This window comes from Syngnathoides biaculeatus, chromosome 17 (assembly GCF_019802595.1).
Source record: "Syngnathoides biaculeatus isolate LvHL_M chromosome 17, ASM1980259v1, whole genome shotgun sequence".
NCBI lineage: Eukaryota > Metazoa > Chordata > Actinopteri > Syngnathiformes > Syngnathidae > Syngnathoides > Syngnathoides biaculeatus.
Window position 1 is genome coordinate 13,871,331 of NC_084656.1, and position 18,501 is coordinate 13,889,831.

Genomic DNA, 18,501 nt, shown 5'->3' on the forward strand with positions numbered 1-18,501 from the left:
AGTGACAGAAGTGGTACATAATTCAAAACATGAAACAAAACACCTGCTTTGCACGGACGTGCACTGAAACCAGAGACAATTAAGAATACAAAATTTGAGTGGAGTAAAATTACCGGTCAGATTAGACACAGCAGATTAATGTGCCCTATGGCTACAAATACCTTTAATAAGGAAACATTAACTATGAATGAGACATTGAAATAATGGTTTCCAATGTGTAAAACCCCCGATTTTGGATTCAGCTCCAGTGGAGAAAAATATTGCAATCACCTTGTCAAAGACCTCTAATCATAAAACTCAATGTTTAGACCCAAAGGTGTTTCAATGTAACGGTAAAATAAATACAAAGCATCTAGTCTCCACCTTGGCTGCTTAGCTCATGTTTTAAATCTAGAATAAGAATGGCACGTAACTGACAAAAATCCCCCCCAAAAATACCCTGACTAGCACCTATAATCATAAAATGTGATAAATTACTGGCATGTGGAATGTAATGTTTTCACTTCAGAAGGGAGACGGTTGAGGTTTTCTTTCTAGTTTACGGTTAACAGTATGATTCTAAAGCTCTAGAAAGCCTCGGTGTCCTTCAAGAACGAATACATAAATCCATAAATTCCAAGGAGTCAGTGCGTCACCTAACTTAATACTTGTCAAAATCTTCACAGGTGCTGTTTTACTAAAATCTCGCAAAGAATGCATCCTATGTCAAACTACAGTACATTGTTATTTATATCGGAAAAATTGCAATATTACATCTGTTCTTGTAAAATGTGCATATATCTAGCTGAAATGTGCAAGATAGCTAATCAGCAACGGAATGTACAACACATTTTAGAGCAACATGTTTTAATGTTAGGTTGAATGATGAACTGACTCGCAGGAAATTGCAAATTTGAAATTCAGTAGCAAAAGACATAGCATGTAGAGTAATTATTGGCGGTGCTACTTCGAAAAAGTAAAAGGACATGCCTGACGTCAGTAAAATTCATTCTACACTGTCACATGGCAATCATTTCGAGATACTCCCTTCACATGACACCTTTATGATTTTTGAAGTTGGGATGGAGCCAACGGATACATTGATACATGATACGGCACCAAGAAACACATTTCACATATTTTGAATCAGTCAAGTCAGTCATGGCAGACGGTAGCCAGCGCAAGGGTGGACAGGGGAGTAAAAAATAAATAAATAAGTAAGAGAGGAGGTATATGAAGAACAGGGTAGTACCACAACTCATTGAAACAGTTTGTAAAAGTAAAAGGGCCAGAAAGAAAATGAAAGAGAAAAAGAGTAGACAGGCAGAGGGTGGCAAACAAAACTAGGTCAAGTCACATGACTGGGATCGACTGCAGGCAGGATTAAGTATCCTACAGCATGTGGTCATTTACACAACAAATGTAGATTTCGTTTTATAAATTATTTCTCTTCCACAGGGGATGAGGCTCAGCATAACAACTGTGGTGCTTCACTGTATTCTGGTGGGAAGCAAGGCTTTTCAGCGAGCACAAAAAACAGTATTAAAGACTAGAGTGAGCCATTCCCTCTGAGACAAGAAACAAAGCAAGAGCCTTCGATAGCATGAAAATGATCATAACAGGAGTGAATACAGTTCCAGCGTGAGACAGCCTCATAATGGCAGGCTATAACAACCGGAACATACACTGTCCATTATCCTCCGTGAAGGCAAAGGACGGTGAAATGGTATAAAAGAAAAAAAAACAGTGTCATTTGATGCTTTGGGGGCTTATTCACCGATAGCCAAAAAGTGCATTCGTGTCTCTGATCATTCATTAATAAACTCCAGCTTTACAGATTGCATCTTTTCTATGTAGACGATGTGCACTGTGGTAATGAAGCCTCAGTCATACTAAAGATAATTACCTCGATAGATGTGTGTTCGTTGAACATGAAGTTCGACTTCAGTTTCTTAGCGATTCATTATAATTCATTATCACATTCTAAAGGCCCAAGATTGATATGGGTCATCGAGAATATTTTAAATTTGGGGAATTTAAGCAGTGTTCACAGGACCAAAATCCCTTGGCAGCCCCTCGTATATGAATAAGGGGCACTGAACTCGGCATCTACCCTAACAGGTAAAGTAGTGGCTGTTAATATCAATCCCACAGGACAGGACAGTCAAAGCCTGTTTGTATCTGAATGTGTGCATCACTGGGTAAATGAGAAATCAGAGAACTGAATAGATAACCTAATGCTCAATAAGCAAACCCCCGGTGGAGATTCAGAATTCAAGCCAATCAATATGATGTAATATGACAGACACACACAAAGCTCTTAGACTGTTGGGAATCACTGTGTATTTAACAACTATATTTAGTGGTTTAGTATTCCAGGAAGCAGGCCGAATAATCTAAAACCCAGACATCAGTAAATAATAAAAGTGAGCAAAATTTTAGGTCATTTACTGGATACATTTGAACTGCAGCAAAATTTCTGCCCGACAAAAATTCGAACCTCATTCCTGTTCAATGCAATCATTTCACTGTGGTGGACTTCAAGTCAGGAGGTTAGTTCCCTTTTGAGGTCATATAGTGTAGAAAGACTTCTTCCATTGAAATGTCACTGATGACATCACTGCACATTTACCTGCAAATGCTGCAAGAGGCACTGAGCCATTGTAGCATAGGGTAGCTCTAAAAATATGAAAGCTGCCTTGAGGGGTAAAAACTCTTAACTCAGATAACAATTACTGACCAAGAGAGACAAACTGTCAGATCAGTTTAGAGCTCAACAATGGTACACCACTCAAAATGTAAGGTCCAAAACAACAAACCCAATTTGGATCATACAGTAACAAAGCTGGTCAAGTGGATGAGCAAGAGTGAGGTCACTTTGCTTGAGAAAAGGACACACGATAAACTGAAGTCACAGGGAAAATATTGCAAATTGGTCCAGGGGCCACATCTGTGGACTTAAAAGTACACCAAAAAAAAGAAAGACCGTATGATAAGGTATGTAGCCTGGCAACAAGATAATGCTTCGTAATTATGAGTTAATAGTTATTTGGGTGTAACAAAAAAACTGTTTGAATGTGAATGTTTTTGATTTAAAGGATTCGAGTGGATCGGTACACGGACCAATGAATCATCGTATTGCATCAAGCTCAATATACAGGAGGGGGGCTCATCGAAGAGCCCTACAACAAACATGAAACGGGTTTGACAATACAAGCTAAAACCATACAACAATCAGCAAAATCCAGAATCTTTAAAACCGAATAAAAGGAAACAGCCTGACATTTAAGTCTCCAAGATGCAATGATGAAAAATTAAACAAACGCACACGTGCCAGGTGTGAATTTTGACTTTATTGTATTGCGGTTGTTTAATGGTGCTGTGACTTCTTCTCTCAGTTTGCATCCAAGAGAATACCATGTTATATAAATGTTTATAATTGGGGCTACACACATATATCATATGACCCATTACCCTGATGATGTTATTATATTGTGCAGCCATACGGAAAATGATTTAACATTTTGTCCGGTAAAAAATATGCTTGACCGGTGGATTTTTTTTCATTGATCATCCAACTTGGCCAGTGAGTCAAAAAGTAATTTCAGCCCCAATGAGCAAGTGCAGTGTGAAAAGGCCTTCAGTTACTGAGAGGAGGCTGAGAGACCCAGCCGCAAGTTATCTTAGCAAATTAGCTTCGCCATTAGCTGTGTGATTGATTGAGTAGCTGCATGTACAGATGGCAGCACTTTCAGCTCTGTGGTCTGATGTAGTTGAAACTATTTTCAGAGGTGGGTATGATGATGTTGTCAAAACGCATTATGTCGATTGGTTGGCAGAGTCGAAATCTGTACCGTAGGCCAAATGGATTTCTATTCCTCCACAAACTCTCTGCAACTTATCATTTCTCAGTACCTAGCAGTGGGCACTACAGATCTCAGGGGTCTCCAGCACCAGTAAACGTCAGATCAGTAAGAGACCGTGAGACCACTCCTTTTGATCAGCAGACTTGCAACATTAGCATGTACCTCAGTCCGCTCCTGTTTTCCACCTGCCCATCAGAAACCCCAGGAGCTCTTAAGGGGCCTCACCCTGGCAAGACAGTAGGTGCTCAGAGCTTGTCGAAATCTTCATCACTAATGAGCACGCGGCGAAAGGAGAGCGAATTGCCCTTGTGATCTCACTGCTGAGAACAGACACAATCTTCAGTCAAATAAAGTGATGATTTAGTCCAAAGGCAGTTTTTGTCTCTCTTGGGACTTAATACCTCCAATGGGACCCACTGGGCATTTATTATACAATCCTTTTTACATTACAAACTAATATAATTCACAACGATAAGGGGCAATTTTTACAATATTCATTTTAACTTATGGGGGATTTGATTACAGGGCTAGAGATTGTGACCAAATTGCTGGCAAATGCGACCTTTTTTCCAGCCTATTAGTTAAAAAAAAATACAATTTTTGTCACATTAACGAAACTGCATGATTTAGTAGTTAAAAGTCGGCTTTTTTCTCGACTGCAATCTCATCCTTCATGAGAGAGAGAAAAAAACTGTGACATCGTGTCAATCACTATGTATCCCATTTGAATCAAAAGTGACCCACTGCAATATGATTGGGTGCCTCCTGCAACATAATTGAATGCCTCTTTCACTTAAGGACACGCTATTTGCCACAGACTGTCACGTACTTTACATGCACACCTCATATGTGCGTCACAGACAGGGAAAGCACACCGTTGTTTCTGGCCCGTCGAGTGGCCACCATGTAGCAACTGTATACTAGCCTGGCCCACGGGTGAGCCTTCAACTCATCTGGACAACTAGAGAGCAAGGTAACCCGCACCTACCTTGTAAAATACAGTAAACTGTATATATTCAATTCGCTTTAACAAAATATTAAACATTCCCCATCGAAGGTCTGTTTGTAATTACACCAAGCCTGTTCTATTTCATGCAATAATTCAAAGTGAACTGTCTAGATTTTATGAAGGCTTGTATTTGCCCAGGTCTGGAAAGGGTCTAAATTCACGCCCGGTGCCACTTAATTAGCTTGACCCCGCACTGAGAGGAGTTGGTCACATGGGTCCAATTTAGCCCACTATAAAGTCTGTAATGGCCCAACATGCATTTCAACGTGAATATTTACGTGCCTCCTGCATCAAGGTGCGAGACTTTGAAGACGTAAAAAAAAAAAAGGGGGGGGGAATATAATATAACTAAAATGAAAGAGGGGTACCCTTAAAATTCCAGGGAATTGTTCCAGATGTTGCACAAATATTCTGCTGAGCCAATCCAGATGTGTATCCCATTTGTTCCATCTTTCTGCTAGTTCTCCCAAATCCTCTTTCCTTTCACTTTTTTAAATTCACCAACACAATAGTCTCTCCTTCCTTCATATCAGCCTTCTCAGATTTTAAGTGAAGACTTAAAAAGCCCACAGCGCAACTTAGCACTAATTCAGGCTCCTCGCAACACAATACGTTGGTGAGTGTCTGAGTGCGTCCGTATGCAGCCAATAAGGTGACTTGTACATCGCTCTTTGAAATAAGTCCATTATTTTAGACAATGAATTAAGTATTGGGGATGCAAAAATAATTGTAAAAAAACAGCAGGCTCCTGACTTCCATTTACAGTCCTTGTTTCCTCCTCGGCCTCTTTGCTGTAAGGTCTATAGAGGCTGCTCCTCTCCCACAGAGCGTGCCCCAGCCACAACCTCCTGACCTTGCCTCTTCCAGACAGCACACGATATTCTCAGCTGCTCCACATACTGCACATACTGCATAACGTCACTCTGTGCAAGCTCAAGTACTTGGACATGACTTTTCAGCGATTTTATCAGCCTAATCGGTATCGGCCAATAATGAGCATTTATATGCTGATGGTAATGTCAAAATTCACTGAACGACTTCGCAAGATATATTTATTCCGCATCGTCATTATGCACAGTATACTTGAATAAGAAACTTAGTTTATTTTTAGCCTTGTTGCATGTCTTTTCATGTAACACTCTAAATATCAGATGGCAAATAAAGTTGTGAAAAAAAAGAAACGTAAGCAGCGTGATCCAGACAACACATATTAGATAGACAACAAATATTACCCGAATCAGACTACAAGACAAATTTGCTCTTTCACGATTGCGTTATGTTAGACTAGTGCAATAAAATCTTGCTTTCTGGCATCACCGCGACCTGTTTTTAACAATCTTTGGGATTTATCTTATAAACTCAAGCTACAGCAGGTCGATACCATGGCGACGATAACAATAATGTGTAGTGCTGTGTGTTTGTATAAACAATATGGGGAAAAACCTGCTGGTGTTTACCGCTGCCTAGGAGAGGACTTTAACTCAAGGGTTGCTTAAGATATGTTCACGTACTTTTAATACGATAGTGCTGGCAAATGGGCCACAAAACGTTATGTAGCCTCGCAAGCTAGCCCTAGGATTAACATAACCATGCTGCCATTCTGTTGAATCATGCACTCAACTTTCGTTGTGGGTGAAGTCATTTAATTGCAAAAAAGGAATTTAATTACAGTAAGTTAGCAGCCATTATTTCAGTTATGTTGTCATGTTGGTTTGACCTGACTGATTACAATACATAACCTGACTAGTGATTTTCAAGCTTTGTGGAATCAAGGAACACATTTTATAATTTAAAAATCTCAGAGCACACCAACAAACAAAAATGTCACAAAAAGTCACAACATTAATTACTGTATGTACTTCCTGGCATCTAATAGAAGCTCATTCATTTGTATTGTCAGGCCTCATGTTTTGGGAAAAAAAAAAAAAAAAAATCGAGTGGGCGTGGCTTATTATCCACAGGGTAATTTAACTATTCATTTACCCAGCAGCCATCTGCCAAGAATTCTAATGACCACCAGATTGCACACCTCCTGCATGATGCAGATTTTTGTCATCAGATATTCTGGAAAATGTATTCATTAAAAATTAACGATAACCTATTGAATTGTGAGTGTGGCAAATGATGTCATAAGTACACAAAATTGCTTTACTCTGCCATGAAAAAAAGTTCAATACTTTTCATAAAACACCTCTCGCAGGTATCCTGCATTAAAAACCTTATTTTGTAAATGCTACTTTGTAGCTGTGCGATGAAAAGCTTGAATGTTCAAATGTGATTGTTTTGTTTACAAACATTTCTCATTTCCAAACGAAAAATTAAGTCCAGGGTCAAACGGAAGAAACATATTTCAAAGCACAAAGGTTAAGGTGGAATGAAAAAATTTGAATTGTCACAAAATATCTCACAAAACTAAAGTGCAACAATTGAACTTTTTTTTCCTCCTCCCCTTCCAGCTTAGCACCCTTCCGCCTTCCTGCTTTTGAGAACATTCCTCAAACCAGATGTCCCTGGTAAGGTGCCCAACCATAGGCGACAAAGCCCTCCAGACTGCCGATGTGTGTCTGCGTGGGTGTGTGTGTACATGTACAGGTGTGTGTTGAGTCTGAGGGGCCACACTCTGGGCAGATATATCAACATATTGGACCTGCAGGCCTCACCAAACAGTTAATCAGTCTTTCCCTATTATAAGCTAAGGAATAGAAAAAATTGTGAAACTTATCTCACATTATATACATTTTCTTCTTGGTAATTTGTGAAATGAACCTTTTAAAGGAATTATTTTGTTTCACAAATAACGAACATGTCAATAGTATAGTATTATAAGTGTCTTGCTCTCAACTATCTCATCAGTACTTTACACAGTTTAGTGGCTCCTCTAATGGAGTTGCTGTTTATCATAAATACATTCATAACCTTTAATCCCATAAACTGAGTGCTCTCCCATCACGGTATTGTGAGAAGTTGAAGAAGAAGAAGTCTTTAAAGCTTAGTCGTCAGTGGATATGGCAAAAATATCATTTGAGATCTGACTGGAACAGTTTCAACTTTCATCAATTGAAAGAAGGAACCCAAAATAAAATGAGACAGCAGGTGACCAAATTGAGATCATATTCTGTATCTACAGTAAAGATTTGGCTGAAATTAGATAAGGGGTCTGAATAACAGAAAAGGCCCTGTTGTGGAAACATGATCTGTGTGACGAAAGATGGCTTGAAACATTTTCGCTGAACACAACAGTGAGTACCACCCAAAAAAAAAAAGGTGATTTACACTCAAACAGATGAACAGCAATGTGATACTTTTCAGCTGTTGTGGTTGCTCTAATAGCTAGCAATTTATTTTTAAAAAATTACAAAGTATGAAATGTTATTTACCTAACTGCTGAAAGAAGCACACGACTATATAAAGCAAGGCTTTATTTTAGGAAACTTTTATAAGTTCTGGATGAATCCTAGTGTATCACTGGAGGTTGAAAGTCAGCTATCATTTCATTGACGAGAATTGTGTTACAATGGCAATAGTTTTATCAGACAGTGCATTGGCAATTTGTGTACTCGAGCAGGTCAGGCATGCAGTGGACATATCACCATTGGTGCAAGGGCAGGGGGGACTATTTACGAAGAAAAGAAAACTAGTCAAACAGCCACAACAATTAGATTGAGTTAATCCTGCATCGTTTGAGGATGAAATCCATGTGCTGATAAGTCAATTACAAAACACAGCATAGCCTAGAAACAGCAGTCATCTTCATGCATTAATGCAATCTTAGAGGAAGAGTAGACAGTTGTTTTTATTATGGAAAATGTGCCAAGATGAGGATTGTGGAGGAGTTGAAGGAGGAGGGGTTTCCACCTCTGACAGCTACTGATTTTATGGGGTTTTTGGCAGCATTTGAATATGACAACCCAACTATAACATGCTGTGCGTTCCCCTCTTTACACTTTTTTCTCACGTATGTTGTTTATGTCTCTGTCAGTTTTGCTCATCTTCCCGTAATATGCTCATGGCACCAGCGCAACACAGAGAGGAGAGCGCTGGCTCAAGAGGAGGGCAAGACGACCTTCGTCTCAATGCGAATTACGGGTGTGATCTGGTGAAATTCCCACAGAGACTACGCTTCCACTTCAAAAGACTCGTTCGACGCACCCTGAATACTGACAGTGCAAAGAAGAGCTATTCAGACACTTAAGACGACTAGCAATAAACCCTAGACTCATGCCTCTCAGATAAATGGTGAAAGTGAATCCTCAACACAACACAAAACACACATCGACAAAAAATGTTGGTACCCTTCCAGTAAAGAAGGGAAAAGCTACAATAGTAACTGAAATAACTCAAAACTGTTAAAAGTTGACTAGAGTACACTGGTTAGGGCCTGGGCCTGACTCGCTGAGATTGACAACAAAAAAGTAGACCTCATGAAAATCGGTTGAGAAATGAGGAAGGTCAGAGAATAAATGTTTTAAAATTGTTCTTGGTAACTCTATGACTTTCCAAACCACATTTTCCATTTCAAAGTTATTATATAGCAGATATACAGCAGTTACATGATGCAGAGTGCGCCTTCCGCTATCCGGCGCTGTGACATCACACGATCCAAACAGCCTGTTCATTTGGCATTTTCTGTTATTGTTCCATGTTTTTGTTCCTGTCTTTGTATATTTGTTGATGTATGATTTTACGATGTCACAATGATTTACTGTTTGGCATTTGCTTGTACAAATGGTTCAGACAGTGGCAAGAGGTTTTTTTTTTTTTTGGGGGGGGGGGTTCCAAGTGAAAAAAGAATACGTGACCAGTGGATAGGGAAAAATCAATCGACGGGACGAAACATGATCAGCTATGTGTGCCTTGCAAGCTTTCCAAACTCTGTCCTGATCACTTCAAACCGGCATGATTTGAAAAAGACTTAGCAGAAAGCATTGGATACAGAGGTAGAGGCTGAAACCGGCTGCAGTGCCAATTTAATTTTTTCCCCTACAGCCATCGGGACCTCAACCGCCAACAAGAGAACAAAATCTCGCAGCCTCCACGGTGCCGCGGTGAAGCAGCACAGACAAGAGGTGAGGATTTCCTCTTACAGACATACAACATGATTGTGGTTACTAGGCACTGAGCACTGGGGTGCCATGATTTCTAGCCATGGTTGTATAAAAAGACATGCTTTCGACATCGCGTCACATCAACCCAGTGGCCACTCTCTTTTCCTATTGTACCCTTGCAACTTGGCTGCTCGTCGTCATTACTGTCAGATTCCCACCTCCTGATCGCCTCAAACATGTACGGTTTGACAATGACAAGTTCAGTTGGGTGCTCCTGGACGTCATAATCCTCCTCCTCATTTTCCGACACGTTGCTTTCCATCCCATATGGAGTGTAGTGCACTGTTTGAAAATTGCACAGTCACTTCTGTTCGCCCTTGCGGTGGATCAAGTGACCACACCTTGAAGTCTTGAACTTTGAGTCTGTTCGGGGAGTGCTGAATATGCTTAAGAAAAAAAATTCTATAGCTAAACTATAGCCGACAACTTCCTGGAAGTTACGTGCATCGATTACATAACATATAAACAATGCAAATATTGATTTTAACTGACCCCATAACATCTCTGTCATCTGAACTTTAATGGCTCTTTTATGTTTCCGTGCTCACATGGCTGACAGCGCCAGCGTTGCATCACGTGACCAACGCAGCGCAGCCCCTATGCTGCATCTGACGCGTAAAGAACACAAAGTGTCACTGCATGCAGAATGCTACTCTCTCTCTTGATTGGTCTGTACTCAGCTTTCCCCTGAGTTCCACATACCACCTATGCGGCCACCTTTTTGATCAAGTTTGCAGTGTATTTAAATGTACCATCTGGTTACCTTGGGCCATTCGTTCTCGTAGAGACTGTTCTACAGTCGCCATTGTCGTTGCTTTGTTCCTTTTTCCGGAAAGGAAAAGAAAAACGGCTACTGGAAATGGACATAAAATCCAGAGGAAACTCCACCCTGTGGTGTGCTAGCCAATACCTGGCGTAGCGACACCCCCAATTTGGAGGAGAACTGCAGGACCTTTCAAAACAGTGCACATGGGTTGCCCTCGTGTACAATGGTAAACTGCATGTGGGATCCCCACAGGGACATCAGCATGGTCACTGCTCGCGCAAGTATAAAGAAGACTTAAATTCCATATATTTCATGCATTGCCTTTGATGGGAAAGTCAGCCTCCCCAGCATGGCCGCCACATAAGCAGGTCAAGTTAGCAGCAAGACAGCAACCTGCACATCTAGCTCTTCCCCTACCACAATATAGCATTTCCACATTTGTTCAGCCAGCACAGCATTATGTTATTTATAGTCTGATTTGCAACTGCATCACAACATAGCTTGGATGAATTCTCCTGCCACTATGATTTATACACTTCTTCCATTTTGTTTTAACACGGGCCGTTGACAAAAATATTCAACGATTCAAGATGTTTCAATAATCGTGAATGGAAGAGTAGCAGGGTGAAGCTTAATTGAATCAAATCGTGTGGTGGTGAGAGATTCCGACCCCTAGTTGGCCCAGTGTCATTTTTATTTGTACGCTTCACTATTGCATCTGTAAATATAGAGCTCAGAATTGCCAAAAATCTCTTTAGAGGATAAGCGTTTTGTAAATTCCCATTGTTGTCTGATTCAAGTTATTGCAGAGACCACTGTGGGGTTTTCGTTCTTTAAGAGAAATGCTACCTGCAATTTGGCCCATTTGCGTGGAAATTGAATAAAATTGTGGAAGGTTGTTGGGTAAAAAAAAAAAAAAAAAAAAAAAAACACCCTAGCAGTAAGCTTAAAGTTTTGTTCAAAAAATGATCATATATTAAACCCCCGAAGTATCAACAAGTATAAAGTATAAATATAAATGACTGAAATTGTTCATCGGTGTCTCATCATTATTAACCATAACACCCATGAGCGTAGTGTGTGTATTTTGGAAAGACAATACAAGTAATTCAAAAATTATAGCAACGCAAGGCAAATATAGATGAGAAATAAAAAGCAAATATCTGGAAGATACTGTCTTTAAAAAAACAAATAAATACAAATAACACCCTGAATGCCAAAGGCAAATTCCTTAAATGATAGAACAGATGGGGAGCAAAGGTCAAGGTTTAATGTGCAAAGTTCACTGCAACCACTATCAGTAAAGACCTTCTATGAGTGAATAGCTTTTTTTTGCAAAAACAATCGAGTTGTGTCATTTCATGATTTCTGTATCAGGGTGACGGACAACGGTTTATAATCATGAACAAAGTACATGTGCCAACAGGCTAGAATATGCATGCACTGCGCTCAGGTTGACAAGTTACAACAACTAATTCTAACCAGTGTTTTTACGCTTCTACATTCTAACAAATACAAGCAAAACTAATTTAATGACATAGTTTGTGATGATAAACAAATTAGAGCTGTGATCATAAATTATCCATGCATAATTTTCTCATCAATTTCACTTTTCTAGTCAATTTTGGGCAGCACGGTGGACAACAGGTTAGAGCGTCTGCCTCACAGTTCTTTGGACCGGGCTTCAAATCCCGGCCCTGCCTGTGTGGAGTTTGCATGTTCTCCCCGTGACTGCGCGGGTTTCCTCCCACATCCCAAAAACAGGCATTAATTGGAGACTCTAAATTCCCCATAGATGTGAATGTATGCACGAACGGTTGTTTGTTTCTATGTGTCCTGCGTTTGGCTGGCAACCAGTTCATGGTGCACCCCGCGTGAAGCCTGAAGAAAGCTGGGATTGGCTACAGCACTCCCGCAACCCTTGTGAGGATAAGCGGCTGAGAAAATGGATGGATGGATGGATGGATGATTTAGATGTTAACTGAACAGTGAGGAATTGAAGGGGCCACATTCTCTCTTTTTTTTTTTTTTGCTTGGAAATGAAGGCCTCATGGGTGAAATTCAGACTGAGGGGTTCGGGAGAGAGCTGTCACTTTAAGCCATTAAGTCTTGCTATAAAACTCACCCCCAATAAAAATGACAGCTGCAGTCCCGTTCTCTCAAAAGGAGGGGGCCGGGCAAGGGGGGAGGGGGGGGGGCAAAGGCAACACATCAGGAACACAAAACTGGACGGCAATAAAAGACAAACTTGGCCAAATGCTTTTGGCGGTGCAATTTCATGAGGGCCCTCTTCAGAGCCCCCCACCAACATACACACACACATGCATGCACACGCAGACGCACACACCCCTCCCGGAAGACAGACACCCTCTCCCAGTATTACCTTTGTTCCTGAGTTACAGCCAGAAAAGGAATGTGGCTCGCCGTTTCTCTCTCACTCACACACACACACAAATCCCACTTTCTCATCAAATACTATGAACTTCACTGGTTTTGGGAGGGGTCATTGTGTCCATGTGTGTCTGTGCATTTGTGTTAATGGGTGAATATTCTATCAGTTCCTCATAACCCCACCCCCAAAAAAAGCATTATATACAGTTGCTAATATTATAGTGGAAATTCGATTACAGACTAAAGCTCTCATTAGTATGTGATAACAAAAGTTTATGGGCAAGCTGAGACAGGCCAAGCTCAATGCCATTTAATAAGAAAGTGGTTTGCTTTCTACTCACAAAGCACAAGGTTGGTTGAATCAGGTATTCTGACAGTGACCATGGGTTTTTTTTCCAAGTTATTTAAATCCGTGTTTCTCAAAGTAAAGTCCAACGTCTCGGAAGCGTGATCAGCAAGTACATTGATAAAATATCACAATTGTAAACCTGACACGATAATAAAATCTCTCTCAAACAGTTTTGCTGTTTTGGGGAAATCAGTTTTGGATTTTTATGCCAGAGATCACTGGTGTCAAACTCAAGGCCAGGGGGCTACATTTGGCCTTCCACATGATTTTATGTGGCCCACGAAGGCAAATCATCTGTGTCAAAACCAGTGGTTCTTGTTAAAATAAGTCCCAACATTTCAAATTGTCATGTCATAAATGATAATGTTGAGATATTATAAGCATTTTCGGGTGACCAAACATGAACAATGGTTGAAAAACCCATTACGCTTGATTTCTGATTCCAAGACTAGTTCATAAATTTCATGTGTAAATATGATGAGGCGATTCAGGATTTCTATGGTTTCACCATAATGGCCCTCTGAGGGAAATAGTACCTACAATGTAGCCCGTGACAAAAATGAGTTTGACACCAATGCCGTCGATGATTGCCTGACAATAATTAAAAAAACAAAAACCAAAAAAAACAAAGCAGTGCAAGTGCTTCAGCAAAAGTTTCAGTTAGTTTTGAGTATGTCAGATTGTGATTGTGAAGTGTGACAGAAATGGCACTAAAATGTGGTTCAAGCCTCTGCTTATAAAAAAGATATATTTCACTTAATAGTCACCTTGTACAATACGAGAAAAATAAGTAACATATAAAGCCTATTGAAACAAGATATGACCTTTAAGGATGGACTCAATACAAAATAAATCAAGCAGAGTTGTTTTCTTCTCCTGTCCGTTAAAGAATTTTGTACACACTTCCACAAGAGCCTCACGTTGCTGACATAAAAGACTCTCCTATCAGTCATCCATGACAACTTTACAGCTCAATGTCAAATACGTGAAATGTGCGGCGGAGTTGATAGCGGGATCAGGCGGACAATCGGCATACAAATCCGTAGCAAAGAGTAAATCGCTCGAGGGAGATGTTACTATCACACTCACAACTGATCTATATTTGCAGCGGGAAGTGGCCCATCCAAACAGTTGCGTGTCAGTACACTTGATACTATGCGCCAGATAATAATCCCGAACGAGTGGCTAATCAATACACCAAAGGACTTAGAAGATAGCAGCGTCCTTGAAGTGACCAATTAGCAAATCAGACCAACCAAGTGGACCTTTTGATGGACCAAATTGAAATAGAAACAGCAATATTAGGACTGGCAGATTAGCACCAGGAAACTGCTGACACGGCATGTGGAGTAGCTTGAGAGAAAGGATGAGAACCATCACTTTAATAATTACACTGTACATTGAGCTTTACGTCAGCCATAGCTTGCACATACACTGTACAGTACTCAGAGCATATTTGCTGACAGGCATACAAATGGGCTACTCTGATTAAGTGAAAGTCCTCTCCCGTTTAAGATGGACAGAATATATAGTGCACGTACAATATTGCACAAGGGCCGTTTGCACAAACAGTACTTCTAAGAAGTCACACAAAATAAAATTTAAAAGTGTGTGTGTCTGGGCTGTAACTGAAGAAGGGCGTCCCAAGTCACACAAGTCCTGTGAATCTCCGCGATGCGTGTAGGCAGCTGATGATAACGTGTCAAGGTGTAATATGATGCGCTCATGAAAGCGCAGCAGACAAAATAATGGGGGCTGGCCTACAACTGCGCTATGCTGCATCACCTCCGCAGGGGGCAAGGGTCACCGAGACAAACGTACAGTAGCATACCGCTCTAATGATTTACAGTGCAATGCAGACGAGTGTGTTTGGCATGGAAAGAAGGAATCATTACAACACAGTGAAGCAATACTAACTACGGTAGTTCATAGGGGGAATTCAAGTTCAACACTATTCTGTCTGACTGACAAAATATTTCAGAAATCATTTTAGACTATTAAACCTTATATTAAGGACCAGTGTGCAATTTGAAAATAATGCATTTCATTCCTAATGGGACTGTATCCGATTTAATTGTCCATTTCTATCGAGGCCAGGTTCTTTAAAGTTTTGGAACGTAAACAATTTGATATTTGACAATAATGCCAGCTGTTTACGTTGTTATTTAGTGTTAATCAGTAAATAACGTACAAACTTTTCACTAAAGAGTGAAGCAACTTGCAATAGCACTAAAAAAATAAACATGCAAAGAGTTTAAATAGGATGTATAAGTATAACCAAAGTAACGTGTAAACATTTTAAACAAAGCTTTGCAAACAAACGCACCGCATTATCGGATTATTATAAGAAAACACACACAAGAGCCGCGTGAAACTAAGCGTAGTGTTACGTAACACCAAAAAACCCAAATTAAATAAAAGCACCACTCTTGCTTCCGTCGACTTGCGCCGAAAAGTCTCCTTGCACTCTTCGTGCGCAAATAAAGAGATAATATTCGAATTGAGGGGTGAATTCTTGTCGCGATTATTGGAACGCGAGGATAAGGAGCTGTTTGGGAGAAAACTTAAAACAAGTAGCGCAAGCGGGGGAGCGCGCACAGTTTTATCCCGAGCGAGATGTCAGTCAAGGCGGAATGTCATCAGCTCGGATAGCAGAATTGGAGAGCGACTACATGTGTCTTTTCAGCCCCACACGAACGGGCTTTCAAAACAGGGCAAAAGAGAGAGAGAGACGGAGACCGTTCATGCTCCAGTTCGAGGCGTGCGGACGCGTTTGGCAACTCGCTGTCAAAAGCGAGCAAGGGAACGCGACATGAGGGCATTTTAAGCTAGCCCGCCGTTTAAAAAAATAAAATAAATGCAGAAAACTAAACTGCCATGTGTAGTGAACAAACTCACCCAATGACAAGAACGGCTTGGTTTCCATATCTGACCGGTCGTGTAGGTTAGCTCATTCCAGCTGAGACGATCACGTTTGGGAGTTTTTCACTGGCGGCTCCAGGTACGCCAGACCAGGTGTTGTTGTTGTTGTTGTTGTCGTTGCGGCCGCCGCGCGAGTAGCCTGAGCGCTTAAAAGTGACAGACAGCTCGATGTCTAAATAGTCTCGCAAGATAACGTGTTCCTATGTGTACTCGCTCACTCGGCTGCTGTACTCCTCTCCTCTCCCTCGCGTGCTCTCTTCCACAAGTCCAACTACTGGATCTGCACTGCAAAGGGATCCGCGCAGGGGGTACTCCGACAACCCCGCATCACATTTGCAGCGACGCCGTGCATTGAAGCCTTTGCATGAACCCTTAAATCAACAGCACCGGTGCGAAAGAAACACAGAGAGAGAGAGAGAGAGAGAGCGAGGTGGACACTGTATTGAGGGAGGGGAGGGGCGTTTTTTTACTCTTGATATTAAATAGATTCCATCGCAGTTTAAGTTTCCCCAAACAATGTGGAGCCCCCTTCCAGCAGCCCAGCGGCTACTTATTCTTCTCACTGCCTGCCTATCTTCTGTTATTTTAACCTCGTCACATCTGTTGAACCAAAGCTGTGGGGCTCACTCCATAAAAGTTTAGATGTTTCGGCGTGCTCACCGCTGAAGCAATTAGCCTATCTGTGTGTGGAAGCTACCAGCAGATTGAATAGATAAGCAAACATGCCATTCGGGTTAGGACTTCATGGAAACATACAGAATTTTCTGGTAATATTTCTGCTGATCAAATTTGAACACTTTTTGTAGAAATCCAAAGCTATTAGTTTTGTCCTCAACCAATTCACATTTTGGTAAGATGTGTTGTGCATTTGGATGAGTGCCTTCATCATTGGTTGGACTGTAAAATGGTTCCAATTGCTCAAATCTTCCTCAAAGTGGTTCACCTGTTCTCCTCTTCTATGCCGGGATTTCCTTTCTTTCAATAAGTATTATATTTAAATTGAACACTCCAAATTCCACATAAATATGATTGCTTAGGGTGGTGCAACTGATTAGCGCATCTGCCTCGCAGTTCTTAGGACAGGGATTCAAATCCCAGCCTCACCTGTGTGGAGTTTGCGTGTTCTCTTCATACCTGCGTTCGTTTTCTCCGGGCACTCCAGTTTCCTCCCACATCCCAAAAACATGCAACATTAATTGGAGACTCAAAATTGCCCTTAAGTGTGATTGTGAGTGCGAAAGGTTGTTTGCTGCTGTGTGCCCTGCCATTGACTGGCAACCAATTAATGGTGTATGCAGCCTTGTGTGCGGAGATAGCTGGGATCGACTTCAGCACTCCTCTGATGCTTGTGAGGATACGCACCTTAGAAAATTAATGGATGGATGGTATAATTGCTCAATCTATACACGCCCCGGTTGACTGCTGAAAAGGTAGGCTTTCCTTTTGAAGAAGGACTTCTATTGGGCCTTTTGGGGGGCAGTGGGACTCCGGAGACAGCTGTTGATCCCAGTGGGGCACATAGGTTTTGCTGCAGTTATAAATCAGAAACTTGGGTGTGTGTTGAGTTCTGTGATACCACGGAGAATGTCTTCTGGACAGGTTCCAGGAAATTCTGAACCAGCACCCAGCAGCCAAGGAGGAAGCAATGCACCGTCAACACTGTGCAAAGTGGGGATGGGGTGCTGCTGACCTCAAACTGGGATGTTGTAAGGAAAACACTGTGAAGACATTCTTAATTTCACCGACACATCTTCCGGTGAAGAAGAGGCTGGGGCCTCTGAGTGGGGCTTGCATATTCATGTGATTAATCTCGTCAAGGTGGTTAAAAGGTTTCTTTTTGGCAGGGTCCTGTGGATGAACAAGGGGGTTTAGTTCCTAATGGCTCGGAATGTTGTGGGACTGCCTCAAGGGGGACTGGAGCATGTGTTCAAGGTGGAGGATTTATTCACATTCAGGAGTATCAAAATTGTGACATAGTCCGGAACAGGGGAGTGTCAGCCAGTTGCCAGTCGCCACTCCTCACTCATCCCTACTAGCCTCTCGGATTTTAATGCACAATAGCACACAACTTCATGTCTTGGGGGCTCACTCTCGCACCCTTAGGTGGCCTTCTG

The 18,501-nt window shown here is 41.3% G+C and overlaps 1 protein-coding gene across 2 annotated transcripts in view; it reads right to left on the reverse strand.

Annotated features, from left to right (window-relative positions):
• The window catches only part of LOC133490857 (retinoic acid receptor RXR-alpha-A), a 97,928-nt gene extending 80,908 nt beyond the window's left edge, over positions 1 to 17,020 (reverse strand). Inside the window, exon 1 of one of the 2 annotated variants that reach the window (XM_061801429.1) lies at positions 16,364 to 17,020. In XM_061801429.1, coding sequence (XP_061657413.1) covers positions 16,364 to 16,391 — 28 coding nt within the window. In that variant the 5' untranslated portion in view covers positions 16,392 to 17,020. The remainder of the gene's footprint in view (positions 1 to 16,363) is intronic. The other variant, XM_061801430.1, reaches the window with a different exon arrangement.
• Between the last annotated feature and the right edge of the window lie 1,481 nt (positions 17,021 to 18,501).